The 23,152-nt window shown below is 35.7% G+C and overlaps 1 protein-coding gene across 8 annotated transcripts in view; it reads left to right on the top strand.

The window, feature by feature from the left end:
• MALRD1 (MAM and LDL receptor class A domain containing 1) overlaps window positions 1-23,152 on the top strand; it is an 860,334-nt gene that overhangs the window by 610,533 nt on the left and 226,649 nt on the right. For all 8 annotated transcript variants that reach the window (XM_084980970.1, XM_084980973.1, XM_084980974.1 and 5 more), the window contains one exon: window positions 8,926-9,109. In XM_084980970.1, coding sequence (XP_084837096.1) covers window positions 8,926-9,109 — 184 coding nt within the window. The remainder of the gene's footprint in view (window positions 1-8,925; window positions 9,110-23,152) is intronic.

The following is a 23,152-nucleotide window of genomic DNA, read 5'->3' as shown; positions in this document are numbered from 1 at the left end:
ATTTGTAAATATTTGAAGTTTTAAAAAATATGTATTTTTTTTCAAATACTATTTAGATGATTTAGAAAATTATGTATATGTTTATCTGCTTATTCTATAGCTAAATTCTATCCACTCCTTTCCATTTCTTAAAAGATATTTTTTAAATGTTTTATTATAGCAGTAATTTTCTTTTACTATTCTTTCTGATGATTGCTCCTTCTCAACCTATTCTTCCTATTTACCTGGAATTCATGTATTTAAATGTGGATTTTCTAAATCTGGTCACATCTCTTATCTTTTCACTCACAGTGTTTAATTCTTTGCAGTTTTGCATTTTGTTAACATAACATTATTACAATATAATATCAACAGGTAATGTAGGTGCTCTGTTAACATTACTTATTTTAAGCCTCACAACAACCCTGTGAGATAAGCACATTTATTCTCCATTTTATAGATGAAATAACTGCCAGTAGGGGCAGAGCTGAGGTTTAAACCTAGCTGTCTGACTTCAGCGCTAGAAGGCACATCAGTATGACACGTACTGTATTTTGAGGTAATAATTGCATTTCATCTTTTCATATCTTACATTTGGCTTCCAGCAGTCTCAACTCTATAATTTAGTTCTGTTTTTTTCAGAAATCAATTTCTTATATTATCCTTCAATCTTTCATGTTCTCAAATTACCCATTCCAATTACTTCTTAAAATTCCTTAAGATTTTTGGTAGTTTCTTTAAAAATTTTTTTTTTTTTTTTTTGTAGAGCAGTTTTAGGTTTACAACAAACCTCAAAGTAAGGTGTAGAAATTTTCCATATACTCCCTGCCCCCACACATACACAGCTTCCCCCAGTATCAATGCCACTCTCACCAAAATGGTATGTTTTTTACTAAGCAGAAACCTATATGGACACATCATAATTACCCAAAATCCATAGTTTACTTTAAGCTTCACTCTTGGTCTTTTACGTTCTCTGGGTTTAGACAAAGTTTTAATGACTATAACCATCATTATTATACCATACAGAGTATTTTCACTGTCCTAAAAATCTTATGCACTCTGTTCATCTCTCCTCTCCCTCCCCGTGGCGACCACTGATCTTTTCATTGTCTCTGTAGTTTTGCCTTTGCTAAAATAGTTGAAATCATATAGTACATAGCTTTTTCAGATTGGCAGTTTTCAGAACTTAGTAATAGGCATTGAGGTTTCCTCTATGTCTTGATGGCTCACTTCTTAACACTAAAAAAAAAAAATTCCATTGTCTGAATGCACCACAGTTTATTTATCCATTCACTTGCTCACTTGCTGAAAGATATCTTGGTTTCTTCAGGGTTTGGAAATTATAAAGAAAGTTGGTATAAACATCCATGTACAAGTTTTTGTATAGAAATAAGTCTTTAGGTAAATACCACAGAGTAAGATTGCAGGATCATGAGATGAGTATGAGATGCTTTTTAAGAAGCTGCCAAAATATCTTCCAGTGTAGGTAGCTGTACCATCTGGCATTTGGCATTTCCTAGTAATTTGAGAGTTCCTGTTGCTCCACTGTCTTTCCAGCATTTGGTGTGATCTGGATTTTGTCCATTCTCCCAGGTGTGCAGTAGCATGTCTTTGTTTTCATTTACTTTTCTCTAATGACATACAATGTAGAGCATCCTTTTATACATTTATTTTCCATTTGTATATTCTTTTTGGTAAGGTGTCTGTTAAGGTTTTTGCCCCATTTTAAAATTGGATTGTTTGTTTTATTGTTAAATTTTAATAGTTCTTTGTGTATTTCGGGTAACAGTCCTGTCTCAGAGGTGGTTTTTTGCAGATATTTTCTCCCAGTCTGTGTTTTGCCTTTAATTTTTTGAATTTGCCTTTCACAGGCTATAAGTTTATAATTTTAATGAAGTCCAGTTTACCAATTATTTTTTTCATAGATCACATCTTTGGTGTTTTGTTGTATCTTAATAGGCCTCATTATCCAAGGTCATCTAGGCTATCGCCTACATTAGTTTCTTGGATTTTTATAGTTTTGCATTTTACTTTTAAGTCTATGATCCATTTAGAATTAAATTTTGTTAGATTCAATTTTGGAGATGCTACTAGAAGTGGTATTGTGTTTTTATTTTCACATTCCACTCATTCATTGTTAGTAAATAGGAGAGCAGTTGACTTTGGATTTTAACTTTGTATCTAGCAACTTTGCTATAATCACCTATTTGTTCCAGGAGTGTTTTTCATGGTTCTTTGGGGTTATTGATATAGAGAGTTTTTTCATCTGTGAACAAAAATAGTGTTGTGTCTTCCTTCCCAATCTGTATACCCTTTATTTTCTTCACCCCAGTTGCCTTATTGCATTAACAGGATCTTCCAGAATGATATTAAATAGCAGTGATGAGGGTGGACATTCTTGCCCTACATTTAATCTTAGTGGGTAAGTGTCTAGTTTCTCACCATTAAGAATGGCATTACTAATAGATTTTTTTGTACCTATAGATTTCTTTGTATTTATCAAGTTGAGAAAGCTTCTCCTCTATTTATTGTTTATTAATTTTTTTTTAAATCATGAATGGGTTTAGATTTTGAAAATGATTTTTCTGCAACAATTGATATGATTATAAGATTTTTTCTTTGTTTGTTGATGTGATGGATTACATTAATTGATTTTAAAATGTTGAACCAGCCTTTCGTACCTGGGATAAATCCCACTTGGGTTTCATGTATAATTCTTTTTATACATCTTTTGGATTTAATTTGCCGATCATATGAGAGGATTTTACATCTAAGTATGTGAAAGATATTGGTCTGTGTTTTTCTTGTAATGACTTTGTTTGGTTGTGGTATTAGAGTAATGCTGGCTGGCTCATAGAATGATTTAGGAATTATTACCTCTGCTTCTGTCTTCTGAAAAAGATTATAGGAAAATGGTAAAAATTTCTTCCTCAGATATTTGGTATATTTCACCAGTGAACACAATTGGGCTTGATCTTTCAGTTTTGAAATGTTATTAATTAATGATTGGAGCATAGAAAATTATGTCTCCCTTATGTCTTTATTTTCACTCATTTATAAAATTTAATGCCTTAATTATTCCCTTTATATGCTTTTAGAACCAGATTAGTCAGTGTTTTAATTTTTTTCTTGACCATGAAAAATTTCATTAGCCTCTGAAATTGAAGAGGCTAAGGAAAATTTATTGTATTTACTCATATTTTTGCTATTTTTTCTTCCTTCCTGATATTCTAAAATTTCTCTTTTTTAAATCATTTACTTTCTGTCTAAAAAAGTTTCTTTAGACATTCATTTGGGGTGGATCTACTGGTGATATATTCTTTTAGTTTTCCTTCATTTAAAGAAATTCTGAGGCGGAGAGGTCCTGGGGCCCTTTGGATGTGATATAGGTATAAGTCTAGGCTCTCTGCTCAGCCTTTGCTTTTGTGGGTGTGGGTTCCATAGTAATTCTTCTACGATGTTTGGCTGTGGTAGAGCAATTATTGTTGCCAGAACTCTGCCTCTATCCGACGGTGCCAAATACAAACGTAGAGGCAGAGTTTTGGGTGAAGGAGAAAATAGCTGTATGGCTTTGCCAGGCAAAGGGGGCCACAGCAGGCTAATGCCTTAGAGACTGTGTCCCCTTGGGAGAGACTAGGAGGGAGTTTTATAGTTTGAGGAGTGGAAAATAGGGATCAGAGTAGAGGCAAGCTTGCATTGTCTTTCAAAACTGGTGTTTAGTGGCCCGAGGACTGGTTCTGGTGGTCCTCCTTCTTCCCAGAATGAAGAATGGTTTATCAAGTAGATCTTCCATTTGTTGGGGCTTTTAGTTCTACAGAAGGACTCAAAGATGTTGTTGGTATATTCCCTGAGGAGGAACCAGGACCCTGCCCCAAGGCTGCACTATTGTCCCTTGACTGCTCCTCCCTGGTCTCTGCATCCCCTCCCTTCCCTGATTAGCAACTGCCCTTTGGAACTCAGGGAAGGTCATGGAGGCTGAAGCTTATTCCCTAAAAATAAGAAATGGAGGACAAAGAAAGGCTTGTATGCATAGGAGCCCTACAAGGCCCTACTCGGTTACATTATTATCTAAATGCTTTCATTTTTGCTAGACTTCCCCTTTTCTGATCCCTTGGCCAGAGAAATCAGTCTGTTCCTGTTTTATTTCTAGGTTGTCAGGTTTTCATGTCAATTGCGTAATATATGATGCGAAATGAAAACTTAGGAAACTCACCACCTTGTTGGTTCCTTGAGGCCCAAGGTCCCTAGCTAATCTGCCTTCTTTTCCCCACTTTTCAGAGTCTTCTCCTGTGTGTATATAATTATATATAATCTCTAGAAGTTTTAGTTGTCTGTAGCAGAAGGAATTTGGGGGAAAATGTCTACTCAAATTTTCCCAGAAGAAGAATATCTAGTGACTTAAGTATGATGTTGATGGAAGAATAGAAATCAGAGATTCACATAGAAACTCTAGAAACAGGTTCAAAATATGCTAAAGGTGCTGAGTTGTCCATCAACTGGTTTGGGGAATATTGGTTCATAATTTGGGAAAAATTTATGTCTTTACTTCAAACATATGAAATAGAAATTCCAGGTGACTATACTTTATTTAGCATATATCTACAATTTGAAGTGGCTCTGTCTTTTTAGCATTTCATTTATTCATTTATTTATTTTGTCTTTTTAGGACTGCACCCATGGCATATGGAGGTTCCCTGGTCAGGGGTCGAATAAGAGCTGTGGCCACTGGCCTACACCACAGCCACTGCAACACCAAATCCGAGCTGCATCTGTGACCTACACCACAGCTCACGGCAGTGCCAGATTCTTAACCCACTGAGTGAGGCCAGGGATGGAACCTACATCCTCATGGATTCTAATCAGATTCATTTCCACTGAGCCATGATGGGAACTCCTCTTTTTAGCATTTCTTATTACCATTCTTTACATAAAATAAACTGGAGGGAAGGCATAAAGGGACTGGCATGCAGTAGGAAGACAAAAACACTGCCAAAACAAATATGCAATATGTAAAGTAAAGGATTGATATGCATAATATATGGGAAATACATTCACATTTGGGTGAAAGATTAAATTATAGGAGACTTTTTAAAAATTTCTGTAATTTAACCATCATTGGGTTTATGCCTATTTATTATCATTATTACTGTGTTTAACTACTTTTCATTTGTTTGCCCTGTGTTCTTTTTTGAAAATAAATTTTATTGTAGTATACTTGACTTAGAATATTGTCTTAGTTTCAGGTGTACAGCAAAATGAATCAGTTATATATTTATTTATATGTCCTTTCTTTTTTTCAAATTCTTTCCCCATATAGGCTACCACAGAATATTGAATAGATTTCCCAGGGCTATTCAGTAGGTCCTTGTTACTTAGTGCTTTTGTAGATAGTAGTGTCTATATGCCAATCCTAAACTCCTAATTTATCCCTCCTCCCACCCCCAGCATTTCCTCTTTGGTTACCATAAGTTTGGTTTCAAAACCTTTGAGTCTCTTTCTGTTTTGTGACCATGTTCTTTTGTATCATATTTTATTAGCTTCCACACGTTAATTATCTTATGTATTTGTCCTTGTCTGAGGTACTTCACTTTGCATAATCTCTAGGTCCATCCGTGTTGCTTCAAATGGCATTACTTTGTTCTTTTTTATGGCTGAGTGTATATTCCACTGTATACATGTGTCACATCTTCTTTATTCAGTCCTCTCTTGATGGGCGTTTAGGTTGCTTCCGTGTCTTGGCTACTGTAAAAAGTTGCTACAGTGAACCCTGGGGTGCTTGTATCGTTCTGAATTATAGCTCTCTTTGGGTATATGCTCAGGAATGGGATTAGTAGATCAGATGATAGTTCTATATTTAGCTTTTTTAGTTTTTTAAGGAACCTCCATACTGTTCTCCATAGCGGTTGTACCAATTTACATTCCAAGCAATAGTATAGGAGGGTTCCCTTTTCTCCACACTCTCTCTAGTACTTATTGTTTGTAGACTTTTTGATGATGACCATTCTGACTACTGTAAAGTGATTGAATTTAATGTCCACATGATACAAGAGATATATCCTTGGGCAGTGGTAAAGTCATAATTAGAATTGAGAAATTTCTGTTTTTCTCATAATATTTAGAAGGAATTGATACCAGAATATTAACTAAATAAAGCATCAAGGTGTGCAGAACAAAAATTGAGGGATTGATATATAACCATTTTTTTGAAAGTTGCTGTGTTTTATGTTTCTACAGTAATTCACTTGTATGACTCTCTCCTATATTAAATGACTACCATCACAGGGTAGGCTCCCTCTCTTTTCACCTTCTTATTCCTGATGTCTCAAGTAGTATGTGGCAACTGTGTGAGCATGAAATGTTTGCTGAATAAATTGAGGACTGACTGGACAAGTCAATAAATAAATAAATCTCCTTTGCACACTTGTAGGATTACATTTGCTAATTATGGGTATATAATATGTTATATCTAGAGTGGAGTGATAGCAAATATATCAGAATGATGTACTACGGTAGCCCATCATTATGGTGATCCATGGTGGTTTTCTTTTCTTACCGTGTAAAATGACCATGAATATATTATTCAAATTTCATTTATAAGAAAGCTAGTTGTCAGAGTTAAGAAAGAGATGGTTTGCATTTTATTGATTAAAGTAATCACACAGCCTTCTTTGTACGTATTCCTTGAAAACCCTTTTGTGGATTGGTGTAGTTTATGAGTGATTCTATAAAGTGCTGAAACTGACTAATAGAAAAAATTAGCAAAGTGAATTAAGTTTGTAAATTAAAACAGACTTTAGTCATTATCTATGCCTGTTATATTGCTAAGTGTCAGACACCCTCTACTTTAATCTTTAATTTAACTAATCATTCCTTTGATTCCAAATCACTAAGATATTGCTGAGAGTCAAAGACTAAGCTTGAAAAAGCTTCTCTTCCTTAGTAGAAAGATATGAAATTCCATTAATTAGGTGTGAATTTCCTATCCCCTCAATGCAAAAGATACATGAGTCTCTGGGTGTAAAAAATCTGTTTGTTCTTTTAGGAGGATGTTGAAAGATCTTTCCATGTACTGTTAGTTGTTTTGCAAAGTTAATTTTAGAGGTACTGGTAGAGAGTTCCACTTTTTCTCTCTAATTCCAACAAATAGGAAAGACTTGACTAATTGACCTGTGTCTCTCTAAGCAGAATAAGGTTTCAGCCACATTTATTAACATCGGTTCCCCTCAAGCGTGGAACTATGAATGTGTGACTCCTTTGGATCCCCTCTTCAAGCATTTCTCTTTTTCTCTTTATATATTTTTTAAAACATCTATAAATTATGTATTTCACAGATGTATGCTATAAATCAATTGGAACATCTTGCTTGATTTTTCTGGCTGGAACCCCACTAAATATTCTCTTCTATTCCACTCTTTTGATTATAAGCTTCAGAAGCAAAGTGTGCTTGTGAAATCATCATGAAAGCATAATACTGGACCCTTAAATATTAATTTGAGGGGTCTAACCATAAACATAATTCTATGCTTGTGTATTTTTTTCTTTCTTTGCTATATATCCATCATCATGGTTTGTTAACTGCTAATTCTCAATAAGGACTATGCTCAGAATAGCAAAGAGCAACAGTCTTGTCCTTGTGCTCAACTGACTTGTAGTCTGTTTTACTGTTGGTGTCTTTTTTTTTTGGTCATGAGGGTTATTTTTAATTCACGTCATGTTATATCAGGATTATTCTTGTATTAGAATATTGTACTGCTAGAAGACCAACCCTAGACATTGAATGTTACTAACCTGGATTCCTGGACTCTTTAATCAATAGAAATTGTGAAGAGACCAAAGAGGAAATTCAGGCAAGACTTTAATGGGACTTCTGCTGGAGCATGAGAGAATGACAACGGGTGACAGGTTCCCTTGCTTGCTTCCTGAGGGGGTCAAGCTGGTCCCTTAGAGGGGGTGCAGGTAGGGGCCGATCCATGGGTTGGGCTTGAGAGATGACTGAGATGGTCAGCTGAGTGCAGGGATCATGTATAGTAAGTATCCTGCTTTTGCTCTTGGAACTGCTGAAGTGGCAGTTGGATTTTGGGCTTTTTGTATCTTTTTGTTTATCATTTGTCCCACCTGTGTGTGGGTGCAGAGATTTTTAGTCCCTCCTAGTTTCTTTGTATTCTATTGCTTGAGGAGACATTTGTTCCTGCCCCAAGTGCTGCAGTAAAGGGCCCCAGGTCCCAGTTCATAGTTTCCAGCCTGACTCAAGAGAAGATATTTAGATAAATTTCCTAAAAAATTAATTTTGCTTTTATAGTTGAAGAATTTGGTATGAGTTATTTTTGATGTTCATATAATAATCATAGTAGAATTTAATAAGTAGCTAAAATCATATAACAGAATTTTTGAAATACGGTCTTAGAGATTACATCCATGCCCAATTCACTTCACCATTTCCTATCATAGCCATCAGGGATGTGTGATTTTTCCCATGTATTCTTCTTTCACTTCTCTTTTCTTTTTCCTTATATGAGTTTATTTCACCTCTGTAAAGGAAGATGCAATACCAGTGATTAAAGAATGTGAACAGAAGGTTGGTGGGGAGGGTATCCCAAGCAGTAAACTCAGGGCTTCTGTAAATGGCTCAGATTCCATCAATTCTCTATTGAGTATTTCGTGTACAAGCAAGAAGTGGATTTAACTGAGAAGGTCACTTTCTAATAAGAATGTGTCTGAAAATACCAAAACAAGTTTGCTGCTAATCATGCTAGTATTGCTTTGCGGAACATTTAGTAGATTAATGTGCCTCACTTTTGATGAGATAAAGTATATCATGAATATATCAGAGTTCCATTTTTGCTCAGTATTTTCACTGATCAAATGCTTCTGTTCTAAATAATTGGCTTTTTCTCCCTTCTTTTGTGTTTAATTTTTACCTAATACAAACTTTTTTATTTTTAGACGGAGAAAGGATTGTCTAAAGTATGGCAAGAAAGTAAGCCGAACTCTGGTGGTCACTGGCAAAAGGCAGTCATCCTTCTAGGAAAGTTAAGGAATTTTGAAGTCATATTCCAAGGTATCAGAACAAGGGATCTGGGAGGAGGAGCTGCAATTGATGACATTGAGTTTGAAAACTGCACGACTGGTAAGTTTCTGGAAAGAAATTCCATCTGGAAGTACACTTACAACCCAGCCATTTTGTCTTTGCTTCATGTTCATAAAACATTCTGCTGTGACATATTTTGTACACTCATAAAAATCCATTGAAAAGCATGGTTTCGTAATTGTTGAACTTACATAGTAAGAGATGATAGTTTCCTCTTTTTCATTTTTTAAAGTTTTATTTAAGTATAGGTGATTTACAAGGTTGTGATAATTTCTGCTATACAACAAAGTGATTCAGGTCTATATGTACACACATCCATTCTCTTTCAGGTCCTTTTCCCACATAGATTATCGCACAATATTGGGTAGAGTTCTCTGTGCTATATAGCCGGTCCCTGTTGGCCAATCATTCCATATAGAGATGGTAACTTCTTTATCCTTTAGTTACACAAGTAATTCCTCTCTTCTCCCTGTATCATTCACTTTCTAACATGTAGAAGTATTGTTCTTTGAATTTAGTTTTCAACACAACTTTAAATTTTTTAAATTACAGTTGATGTACAAAGTTCTGTCAATTTCTGCTGTGCAGCAAAATTGACCCAGTTATACATATTGGGTATGTACAACTTTTTTCATATTGTCCTATATCATGTTCTACCATGAGTGATTAGATATAATTCCCTGTGCTGTACAGCAGGATCTCATTGCTTATCCACTCCAAAAGCAATGGTTTGCATCTACTAACCCCAAATTCCCAATCCATCCCACTCCCTCCCACTCCCCTTTGGCAACCCCAGCTCTGTTCTCCATGTCCATGAGTTTGTTTCTTTTCTGTAGATAGTTTCATTTGTGTCACATATTAGATTCTGAATATAAGTTATATCTTATGATATTTGTCTTTCTCTTTCTGTTGTACTTCACTTAGTATGAGAGTCTCTAGTTGCATCCATGTTGTTGCAAATGGCATTATTTTGTTCTTTTTAATGGCTGAGTAGTATTCCATTGTTTTTATGTACCATATCTTCTTAATCCGTTTATGTTCTGATGGACATTTAGGTTGTTTCCATGTCTTGGCTATTGTGAATAGTGCTGCAGTGAACATAGGGGTGCAGGTATCTTTTTCAGTAAAAGCTTTTCCAGATATATGCCCAGGAGTAGGATTACTAGATCGTATTGTAGTCCTATATTTAGTTTGCTGAGGCACCTCCATACTGCTTTCCATAGTGGTAGTACCATTTTATATTCCCACCAACAGTGTAGAAGTGTTCCCTTTTCTCAACACCCTCTCCAGCATTGTTGTCTGTAGACTTACTAATGGTGGTCATTCTGACTGGTGTGAAGTGGAACCTCATAGTAGTTTTGATATGCATTTCTCTAATAATTAGTCATGCTGAGCATTTTTTCATGTGCCTATTGGCCATCTATATATCTTCTTTAGAGAAAAGTCTATTCAGGTCTTTTCCCATTTTTCAATTGGGTCGTTTGTTGTTTTGCTGTTGGGTTGTATGAATTGTTTGCGTATTTTGGAGATTAAGCTCTTGTAGGTTGCATAGTTTGAAACTATTTTCTTCCATTCTGTAGGGTTTTTTTTTATGGTTTCCTTTGCTGTACGAAAGCTTGTCAGTTTGATTAGGTCCCACTGGTTTATTTTTGTTTTTATTTCTATTGTGTTGGGAGAATGACCTAAGAAAACATTTATACTATTGATGTAAGAGAATATTTTGCCTATATTCTCTTTTAGGAGTTTGATGGTGTCTTGTAGTATGTTCAAGTCTTTAAGCTATTTTGAGTTTATTTTTGTGTATGGTGTGAGGGTGTGTTCTAGTTTCATTGATTTACATGCAGCTGTCCAGGTTTCCCAGCATCACTTGCTGAAGACTGTCTTTTTCCCATTTTATATTCTTGCCTTTCTTGTTGAAGATTAATTGACCATAGGTGTCTGGGTTTATTTCTGTGTTCTCTATTCTGTTCTATTGGTCTGTATGTCTGTTTTTGTACCAGTTCCACACTGTCTTGATTACTGTAGCTTTGTAATAGTATCTAAAGTTGGAGAGTTATGCCTCCTTCTTGGTTTTTGTTCCTCAGGTTTGCTTTGGCAATTCTGGGTCTTCTATGGTTCTGTACAAATTTTTGGATTGTTTTTTCTACTTCTGAGAAAAATGTCATGGGTAATTTGATAGGGATTGCACTGAGTCTGTACAGTGCTTCGGGTAGTATGACCATTTTAACAATATTAATTCTTCCAATCCAGGAGCATGGAATATCTTTCCATTTCTTTGAATCCTCTTAAAATTTACTTGATTAATGTTTTGTGGTTTTCAACGCATAAGTCTTTCACCTCCTCGATCAGGTTTAGTCCTAGGTATTTAGTTTCAGTGGGTTCAGTTTTAAAAGTTATTTATTTATTAATTAATTTATTTATTGTCTTTTGTCTTTTCAGGGACGTACCCATGGCATATGGAGGTTCCCAGGCTAGGGGTCTAATCGGAACTGTTGCTGCTGGCCTATGCCAGAGCCCCTAGCAATGCCAGATCCGAGCCAAATCTGTGACCTACACCACAGCTCATAGCAACACCAGATCCTTAACCCACTGAGTGAAGCCAGGGATTGAACCCGCAACCTCATGGTCCTAGTCAGATTTGTTTCTGTTGTGCCATGACAGAACTCCTAAAGGGTATTGTATTTTATATTCCTTTTCTAATATTTGATTGCTAGTATACAGAAATGTAAACAGTTTCTGAATGTTAATCTGTATCCTGCTACTTTGCTGAATTCATTGATCAGTCCGAGTAGTTTTTGGTGAGTCCTTAGGGTTTTCTATGTATAGTTTCATGTCATCTGCGTAGGATGACAACTTTACCTCCTCTCTTCCAATTTGGATACCTTTCATTTTTGTTGTTTGACTAATTGCTATGGCTAGGACTTCCAATAGAATGTTGAATAACAGTGGTAAGAATGGGCATCCTTGTCTTATTCCAGATTTTTGCAAGGAATTTTAAGCTTTTCTCCATTAAGTATTATATTTGATGTGGGTTTGGTCATAAATGGCTTTTATTGTGTTAAGGTGTGTTCTGTCTTTACCCACTTTGGTAAGAGTTTTTATCATGAATGGGTGCTGGATTTTGTCAAATGCTTTTTCTGCATCCATTGAGATGATAGTGTGGTTTTTGACTTTCTTTTTTTAATGTGGTGTATAATATTGATTGATTTGCGTGTATGTTGAACCATCCTCGTGAACTTGGGCTGAATCCCACTTCATCATGGTGTATGTTTTTTTTTTTTTTTTTTTTTTAATGTGTGCTGTTGGATTCAGTTGGCTGAAATTTTTTTGATAATTTTTGCATCTATGTTCATCAAAGATATTGGCCTATAATTTTCTTCTTTGGTAGTATCTTTTTCTTTTTTTGGCATTAGGGTGATTGCGGCTTAATAGAATGTCTTTGGGAGTGTTCTTTACTCTTCAACCTTTCGGAAAATTTTAGGAAGGATGGGTATAAGATCTTCTGTGTATGTTTGGTAGAATTCACCTGTGAAGCCATCTGGTCCTGGACTTATGTTTGTGGGAGTGTTTTTATTACATGTTCAATTTCATTTCTAGTGATGGGTCCATTCAAATGATCTGTTTCTTCTTGATTAAGTTTTGGTGGGCTGTATATCTCTAGAAAGTTGTCCATTTCTTCTAGGTTGTCACATTTGTTGACATAAAATTGTTCATAGCATTCTCTTATTTTTTTGTATTTCTGCAGCATCCATTGATATTTCTTCTTTTTGATTTCTTATTTTGTTTATTTGAGTCCTTTCTGTCTTCTTCTTGGTGAGTCTGGTCAGAGATTTGTCAATTTTGTTCACCCTTTCAAAGAACCAGCTCTTTTTTTTATTGATTTTTTTCTATTATTTTTTGAGTCTCTATTTCATTGATTTCCCCTCTGATCTTTATGATTTCCTTCCTTCTGTTGACTTTAGGTTTTGTTTGTTCTAGGTGGCAAGTTAACTTGTTGATTTGATATTTTTTTCTTGGACTGTGTTGCTATGAACGTCCCTCTAAGAACTGCTTTTGCACCATCCCATAGATTTTGACTAGGTGTGTTTTCTTTTCAATACAATTTAAAGTATAAGCCCAATATTTACATATTTGTCTAATTTAATGAATTTAAAATAAACCTGTAAAAAGGGTTAGAAAACTGTCAGTTACTGCATGTATAAGAAAGATCTTCAACCAGTGTATAATTTAAGCAGAACTTGAATTGAGAGTTATGCTTAAAGGATTTAAAATGCTCCTCTAACAAGTGAAAAGTGAGCAGTAACTTGAAAAGTTTTCCTCTTACTTATCATGCTCAAATGTAAAGTCTAACCACACTTGAGAATTTCTTTACAAAACTACCTAGAAAATTTCAAAAACAATTGTAAATAAATACATTTGTACAATTTCACAATTGTAAGAGTTTCTTTTTAGGAGTTATTCCATCTGATTTTCAAAAGAGTGCAGTGTGATATATACTTCCCAGGAAAGATATGCTTTCTGTGGTTCCCATGCTGATTTACTTGGAGGCAATCCCTGGGACTGAAGAGCTAAACCTGAATGCTACTTCATTTTACTGTTGCTTTCACATTAAAATATCACTTCATGGAGGCACTTCAAAATATGAGGCTTTTTTGGTGATTTTTTTTGGAGCATCTGCTCTTTTTAAGACCAGGGCTACAGGAGTTTGACTCTCCTTCCTTCATTTCCCCATGTTTCCAGCAAAGGTAGCTGATATCAGCTTACCATATGTGTGTTTGTGTGCACGTGTGCATGAATGCATATGCACATATATCACACAAACACAGAATTAATGCACCACAGATTGTCTAGGGAGCACAGAATCCCAGGTTTCTATGCCAAACAAAAGATAGAGTTTGGTCTTGGAGGTGTTTGGGAGAGAGTGCCTGGACCACAGAAAATGGTTTCTGAGCATACAGTCATGAAAAAGTATCTTAGAAGTGAGAATGTGCTTCTTCAACTCTTTTCTAGTAAAGTTACTAGTAATATGCTACATTTCTTGCATGGTCACTCAGTTTATAAATGATTCTGGCCACTTCAGAAGGAAAAATTCTTCAAAGCTTTTTCTAGGAATTTAAAAAGAAGCTTTTATTCAACAGGAGTAATTCCTTTCCTCTCAAAGGAAGCAGAATGATTCTTAGATGGGTTGATTCAGGACAGAAGAAAACAAGAGTTTTTGTTTCAACTTTGCCAAGTTTCATGTAAAAGTATGAATTGTTTCCTTCCCTTCTTCTTTTGAAGTCCTGTGAAAATTTATGTGATTATAATTCATTTAGTTCAAGTCAATCTAACATTCAGCTTACTGACTAGTACCTTATTTTATTTATTTATTTATTTTTTTGTCTATTGTCTTTTTAGGGCTGCACCCACGGCATATGGAGGTTGCCAGGCTAGGGGTTGAATCGGAGCTGTTGCTGCCAGCCTACACCAGAGCCACAGAAATGCCAGATCTGAGCCACATCTGCAGCCTACACCACAGCTCACAGCAACACCGGATCCTTAACCCACTGAGTGAGGCCGGGGATTGAACCTGCAACCTCACGGTTCCTAGTCAAATTTGTTTCTGCTGTGCCACGACAGGAACTCCATGACTAATACTTTAATATCTCATATTTAGTGATACTACTTTAAGGCTTTCTATGTGATACATAAGAGGCAAATTTTGGTTAATTTTAGCGATTATGGTCACTTGAATGTTGAATATATTTTAGGAAAAAGTAACCATTTTTAAATAGCTAGGCTGCTACAAATAATGAGGATGTCCAAATTATGTTTTAGTTCATATAGAAAGAAAAAAAAAGCATTTGAGAAAGTTTAAAAGACTATGTTTCAAACTAAAAAACATTGATTTTTTTGTGACCTGAATTTTAAATTATATGCCAATAAAATAGCAATGCTGTGAAAAATGATTAAGGAGAAGCAAATTAGAGGATAAGTTACTCTAGGTTGCTTTCTATTCTTGCTGATTTAGAAGAAAAGTGTACCTGACAAAACATGTAAACACCAGAAAGGCACTGTAGAGTAGTGATTGGGACAAAAGGGTTAAGTCAAACAACCTTGAGTGGAATCTGGCTCTTCCACTGACTGGCTTGGGTGAATTTCTTTATTTCACTTTGCCTCAGTTTCTTCATCTGTAAAATGGGGATGATAGTAATAGGACGTCCCTCATAGATTTCTGTGAATATTAAACATGTCAATAGATGTGAAGTGCTTAGAAAAGTCTTGGCCCATGGTAACATTTGTGAATTGCAATTTATTGTCATAACCATCTTTATTAACTATGCCATGTTTTCAAGTGGTTTTTTTTTTGTTTGTTTGTTTGTTTTGTTTTGTTTTGTTTTGGTCTTTTTTGCTATTTCTTTGGGCCGCTCCTGTGGCATATGGAGGTTCCCAGGCTAGGGGTCGAATTGGAGCTGTAGCCCCTGGCCTACGCCAGAGACACAGCAACACAGGATCCGAGCCGCGTCTGCAATCTACACTACAGCTCACAGCAACGCCATATCCTTAACCCACTGAGCAAGGGCAGGGACCGAACCCACAACCTCATGGTTCCTAGTCGGATTCGTTAACCACTGCGCCACGACGGGAACTCCTCAAGTGGTGTTTTATTGCCCCATGTTAGGAAACCAGCTTCAAATTATTCAAACACGTCACCATAAAGTCTATCATGGAATTTTTGCTGTTCCTCATTTGAGATCAATCACTTAAAAATATGGTTTAATGTTCCCTATTTCTATGTCAAATCCTACCAATTACAATAGAACACATACTGTATGATAACATTTGTATGAAATGCCTAGAATAGCAGATGTGTAGAGACAGAAAGAAAGTAAACCGGTATTTACTTAGGGGTAAAGAATACAGAGTGGAGACTGACTGCTAACGAATATGGGATTTCTTCATGGAATGAAGAAAATATTCTACTTTTATTGTGATTGTTACACAATTTCATAAATATACTAAAACCATTAAATTGCAAACTTTAGATGGGTGAACTTAATGGTATGTAAATTATATATCCAAAAAGCTGTTAAAAATTAAAAAAAAAAAGATTCACAGAAAATTCTGGAAATGTGGTGGTGGTAGTGATAGCACAATAGCTTTTGGATTTTTCCAAGTGCTCATATCAAAACAATCAGAACCAGGGAATATAGCCAATGTTTTATAACTATAACTAGAGTATAACCTTTAAAAATTTTGTGAATCACTATGTCATATACTTGTAATATAAAATATTGTATGTCAACTATACTTCAATTAAAAAAATTAATAAGTAGAAAAACCAGTCATAGTCTAGTTTGAAAAGTCTGTAAGGTATGGAAAAACATATGCAACAAAATTAAGTGAAAATACATCTGTATAAAACCATATATTTAAGCTACTGAGGACAAACTGCCAAAGCCACGAAATTGGTGTGGTGTTTATATCTAGAAGAGAGAAGCCAGGAGAACCATGAAAGGGCCAACAGATATTCACTGAAAAATGCAGCCACATGGTTTTGAGAATAACAGCTAAAATTGGGTGGGGATTCACCCACTTTTAGGATGAGTAGGTCCAAGGGGTCTCTGGTTGGGTCTGTGGGGCTGGAGTGGTCTAGGCTCCACAAACACTCAAAGCGGAGCATTTCTTTCCAAGACGGCAACCCATATTCAAAAACAAAACCCAAATGAACAAACAAGGAAAAACACCACTGGGAGTGGAATTGAAACTGAAGAGACTAGAAAGAGATCATGGAGAAAAAGGACCCAAATGAAAGCGTTGTGGTAGGGTGGGGGGATAGGGCCAGACAATGTCAAAAAGACAGTCATCATGTTTTATAGATTTATCTATAGACTTATAACCCTTTTACAGTCAAAACAGACTATCTCTTAGATTTTCCTAGGACTTTCTGACCACTCTGGAATCTATGCACATTTTTTTAAATTTCAAAATAATTGAGAACAAAGTTTTAAATTGATTAAGAGTGAAAGTGGAGCAGGTAGAGGTAATAGATGATATATATATGTGATGGTTATCTACTTTACCTGCAAATAAGAAAGCTATGTGAGCTTCATATTTATTTTCACTTTCCTTTCAAAAATCACATAACTCAGTTTATTAGATAATATTTAGTATGTGGCCGACATAAAGCTAGATATATTTTTGTTTATTTCTTTGCATTCTGAACACCTCATGGTGCTATCTTCAGTTTACTCTCCAATTTACCATATTTTTTTTCTAAAAATAAAAATAAAAAATAGGCATATCTTTGCTCTGTCCAGGGACAAATTAAGAAGCATATCTCCTTTTTTGGACAAGTTCACATGGAAGAAAGTAGACTACTGATTTTTTTTTAAGTGACAGATTATGAATTTGATATTTCCTCTTTTTAAATTCAAGTTGATTTTAAAAGGATTTGTACAAAAATCTTGTGAAATGCAACCACCATTCTCTACATCAAAAAAATAGGAGGATAATTCATATAGAGAGGAAGATACTATTCTATCAATGTAACTTATAAATGTGCCAGTTCTAAATTTAAATGGTTACTCAGTTTTCAATCTATTATTTATTAAGTCCAATCATTTATTACATACAGTCATTCAGCTGATGCATCTTGATTTTATTATTAATACTAAATAGCATTTATGTCAGTGTTGCAACAACACCATTCTGTGCAAATCCTAGTTTACCCACTTACTCTCTGCTCTGTGATTTTAGGCAAGTTACATAATCTTCCTTTGTCTTATTTTTCTCTGCCAGAAAATGGTGAGAACACTGCTTCCATCTCAAAGAGCTCTCACACGGATTAAATCATTTACTTTATACAAAGTGCTTTGAAGAATGCATGGGATATAGAAAGCACTGAATACTTGTTGGCTAAAAGAACAGATGAACAATGGTCAAAAATTTGACTTTGTTCTAGGCATTGTTCCTCATATCACCATTTAAAAGCTGGTTCTGTTTTATTCACATGTTTAACAAACCTTTATTGATTGCCTAGGCTGCAGAAAACTCTGCAATGAACTGCGTGCACCTCCTCAGAGCAGGACGGAAAGGCCTGGGTCACACAGAGTTTGGCTTTTCCTGATTTTCCATTTCCCCTTTCAGTGCCCTTTTCATGACACCTGGCACGTTCTCTCCATCCCCATGTGACAACTCCTGCCCCCCATGCCTTGTGCTGCCAGGATCGCCCTGCAAATGGTCTCTAAGATGCTGGTAAATCCAGGACATTGGGGGAGGAGCCAGTAACGGTGTAAGACTTGCCTTTTCCACTGAAAAATCTAGATCCAATTGAATGATGATCAGTTTTCCATTGAGCGAAAAGGGAGAAATGATTTAGGGACTAGGAAATACTTCCAGAAGTCAATCATACCTTGTGAGTAGACAGTGGCACAGACACTGCTCTGCCTCTCTCTAAATTCATATGGAGCAAAACACATCACGCTCCCCAAATAATCTTAAATGCGAAAAGAAGGAAATACCTTGAGTATAAAACAAGAGAAGGCAGCATTATGGTAATTTTACACAGCTAAGACACTGTCTTCACATGTAACCTGCAAAGACTTCCTTGTTTATTATAACCACTCTCACACCTTTCACTTTTTCCCTAAAAACTGTATATATGACTCCTAAGTGTCCTGTTAGCAGTAATTGATTTGGAGTGAAAAATAGTGGCTTGATGGTAATGATTTCAGTGCAGCCTCCCTCTGAATTCAAATTGAACTCGGGAGATCACAAAACAGTGATTGCTCTGTATAGAGTTCACAAATACATAAATCTCTACAGACCCCTGTAGAGTGCCTTCAGAAGTTACCTTCCTCACCTGGTTTAGATGAAAAGCTGTATTTCTGCTCAGTGTGTGAATGTTCCAAGTGTTGCATTTAGCTCTCTCACAATTTTATTTTAAAGTAAATGTTGTCAGGAAAAAACAGGGAAAATGATAGTATAAAAAATAAACATTTCACTCTAATGAAATAACAGACGTTTCAATGACTAATGGAGAGATAATACGTAGCACTATATAATGTAAAGGTACCTAAATGATAGATGAATGTGCATATGGATGGGTGGCTGGATAGACTGATGGTTGGACAGACCAATGGGGTTAATAGAAAATATTTATTCAGGGTTCCTGTTGTGGCTCAGTGGGTTAAGAACCCAACTAGTATCCATGAGGATGTGGGTTGGATCCCTGGTCTTGCTCAGTGGGTTAAGGGATCCGGTGTTGCCATGAGCTATGGTGTAGGTCACAGATGCAGTCAGATCCAGTATTGCCGTGGCTGTGGTGTAGGCCTGCTGCTGCATCTCTGATTCTACTTCTAGCCCAGGAACTTCCATATGCCATAGGTGCAGTCCTGTAAAGAAAGAAGGGGAAGGAGGGAGGAAGGAAGGGGGGAAGAAGGAAAGAAAGAAGTAAAACATTTATTCAAATATTGTTATATATGTGAAATTTCAGAACAGAGCCCTCATTGAGTTCCATCCTCGTGGCAGATGCAAATAATAATATGTAATATTATCGTGTTATGTAGTGGTAAGTACTATGGATTGATATAGGGAGAGAGAGAGGGAAAATTATTACCCTGAGTGATCAGAAATTGTCTCTGAAAGTTACAGTTGAGCAAAGGCTTAAATGTACTAAGAAGCAACCATGTAAACATCCTGGGGAAAAACACTCTTGGTCTCGGGACCAGCGAGGCTGACTTACGAGGAGGAAGCATATTGCTCGAGCAGAAGGAAGTAAAGGTGGGAAAAAAAAATAAAGGTGGGGAGATGGCAGTGGGCCTCATCCTGCAGAACTTTGTCATCAGAAACACCCACTCTGGGAGTTTCCTTGTGGCTCAGTGCGTTAAGGACCTGCCATGATCACTGCAATGGCTGAGGTCGCTGCTGTGGTGCTGGTTCAGTCCCTGGCTCAGGAACTTCCATATGCCATGGGTGTGGCCAAAAGAGAAAAAGAAAAAGAAACACCTGTTCTGTACTGAAGATCATCTCACAGCACAGAGAGTAAGTGAGCAGACCCTGGAGTCAGACTTACTAGGTTTAAGTCTTGTCTCTGCCACTTAGTTACTGTGTGACCTTGAATAAGTGGCATATCAACTCTTTACCTCAGTTTTTTTATGGACATAAAAATCAAACCTACTTTATAGAGTAATTATGAGGATTTAACATGTTAATATATGCCAAAGGCTTGGACAGTAACTCTTCATGGTAACTAGTCAATAAATGTTAGATATAATTATCATTGAAATCCTCACCCTCATGTTTAATTTTATCTTCATTATAACTCAGGCAAATTGAGATATCCAGGGGTTATACTAAATAACACCTGCCATGTTGATTTCTTTACTGATTTTTAATGACATAGAAACCACCAGATTTAGCCATAACAGTCTAGAATGCTACTAAAATCATGATGAATGCCTTGGAGTAAAAGCAGCCACATAACACTTGGCTTATCTAGTTTGTCAATAATTTCAAATGCTCTTGAGAGAAAATAGGTAATATCAGATTCGTACTCCCAACAGTGGTGTATTTTAGTAACACTAGCTGAAATATTTTAAACATTGTAAATCCCGCTTTTAAAAAAATCTAATGTTCAAGCTGTCTTCGTTACAGACGTTTTAAAATCTTGGATTCAGAAAGTTTTTCAATAAGGGAAGGGAGGAGAAAGAAAACAAACTTTATGTCCAAATGTTATAGAACTTGCCTGAGATCTACCTCACAGCAGTTTCTTTCTTTTTCTGAATATGTAAGAGTATTTTTATTCTAGGTTTTCTTAAATTGCAACGCGCCTTTTGTACCTAAAGCTAAAATTTTCTGCCAAGAATTGATGTAAGTTGTTAAATATAATCTATGTGTCAGAACCAATTCATACCTTTAAATTAAACCTGATACTTCCTATTAAATTTTATCTATTGGCTGGATGAAGTGCCCAATGGTTTTCAAATAGTCCAAAAAAAGACTAGGAAAAAGTAGTCTTACTTGAAGTAACTATTTACATTCCTGTAAATATTTTTTATTGATTAACAGATGTGTCAAGGTCATGCTTCAAAATATTTTGTATAGTTAATATATATCCTGATTATATTCCTTTCCCACCTTACATATCAGTAACATGTCCATAATACATAAATGCACATTTTGCTAGGTATATAGCATACCTTATGCAGAACTCAAGCATTTTGATTTTTCAAGGAAAGGTAACTAATTTTTATTGATTCAAAAATGTTGGTTCTTCTTTTTTGGCTTTTTAGGCCTGCACCCACAGCATATGGAGGTTCCCAGGCTAGGGGTCAAATTGGAGCTACAGCTGCCAGCCACAGCCACAGCCACAGCAACGCAGGATCCAAGCCACATCTGCGATCTGGCTTGGATCACACCGTGGCTCACAGCAACCCACTAAGCGAGGCTGGGGTTAGAGCCGCATCCTCATGGATCCTCATCAGGTCCATTAACTGCTGAGCCAGAAAGGGAACTCCCCAAAATGTGGGTTCTCCCCAAAAGGGGAGAATAGTGATCTCAATTCATTGATTTATAAACAAATACTACAAAAAATTTCAACCTCCCATTGTGTGTGATAGAGATATTTACTATTTTTGAAATGTCCTTATTGTCTACCTCTGCCTGGTTCCCTTGAGTTTGTAGAGGAAGGTCACTCTGCCAACAGGATAGAGCCAGTGACCAAACAATGTTTTTGAGACGTGAGGATTATTTTTTAAGTGTCATATCACCTAGTCAGTCCTCACTAACGCCCTATACAAATTCCTGCATTAAATAGAGGAATCTTATTTTCAGTTTTGCTACTATATAAAAATGTATTTACCTTTTAGATTCTAATACTCTAAATATGTTAAGAAGGAACATCTAGCATCATCCCTGGCTCCAGTCTTATGTGAAAAGTAGTCAGAAAACTAAAGCTGACACTAAACAAAATTCAGAACCAAGAGGTGGAAGAAGTGCTTGTGGCCTCACCTGGCTGCTTCTCTTCACTGACAGCTGTAGCCTCACGTTGCTTTACTGCTTGAATTAATTTGAGACAGGCCTCAGGGGAGAAGCCTCCTGGTCATGGTCAACAACATGATTCTTTATTAAGTCGGAGAACCAGATTATTTGCTTCTTGTAAAATCAGGGAATAGATTCTTATTCCTGGTTCCATGCCCATATTTTAGACAATAAGACTGAGTAATTGAGTTTATTTCATTTTAATCAGCTATTTTAAATAAAAAAATCAAAGCCATGAATGGTTCTAATTACTTTAACATTGCATTCAAGTCAACCGTTTATTACATACCTAGAAATATCAGATATTACTTTATCTTTCAATAAACTTAATAAAATTAGCATTTCAGTGTCAAAAAGGTCTACATTTAAAGATGTAATTGTAATCACATCATAATGATAAACTGAATATTATAATTAATGTGATTATACTTGATGATAATCGAGCATAATAACTTGGTTCATTCATAATATTAAGAAAATATAATTACTTGGGCATACATTTTTAGTGAGCCTTAAATAGCCTTTGAAATATCTCTAGGTTTGAATGAAGGCTTCTGTAAATCTGAATACTAACATTATCCTCTATTCATGCAATTTCTAATTAGAATTCGTTTCTGTTATAGTGAATATTTCCCCACTTAATAACTGGATCACTGCATAGAGAATTTGCAACAATATGGCATTTCCATTTTTACTGAATTACATTTTACTAATTATTTTCTAATCAAAATGAATATTAATGTTTATCAGTGAGACTTCTGTTTTACACTGATATATATATATATATATATATATATATATATATACACACACATATATATATTTACTTTCCATTATAAGTTGAAAGATGAACTCCTTAGTCCTGAAACATATATGTGATAAAAAAGCTGTAGGTATACTTCAAATAACTCAATACATTTATATCCAGTTGTTTAAAACATAAATGAGTTTCAATAAAATCCACAGGTATTTATAAATAACAGAAATATTAGGCCAAGGGCAGAAACCATTTTTTTTGTCTATTATATTTGATAAAACACATACCTGTACATACAGAGA

This window comes from Sus scrofa, chromosome 10, assembly GCF_054392235.1.
Source record: "Sus scrofa isolate SSC_HxYL_T2T_F1_AM1 chromosome 10, Sscrofa_HxYL_maternal_Yorkshire_Landrace_v2.0, whole genome shotgun sequence".
Lineage (NCBI taxonomy): Eukaryota > Metazoa > Chordata > Mammalia > Artiodactyla > Suidae > Sus > Sus scrofa.
The sequence above is the reverse complement of the archived record's forward strand: the minus strand, read 5'-3'. Positions and strand labels throughout refer to the sequence as shown.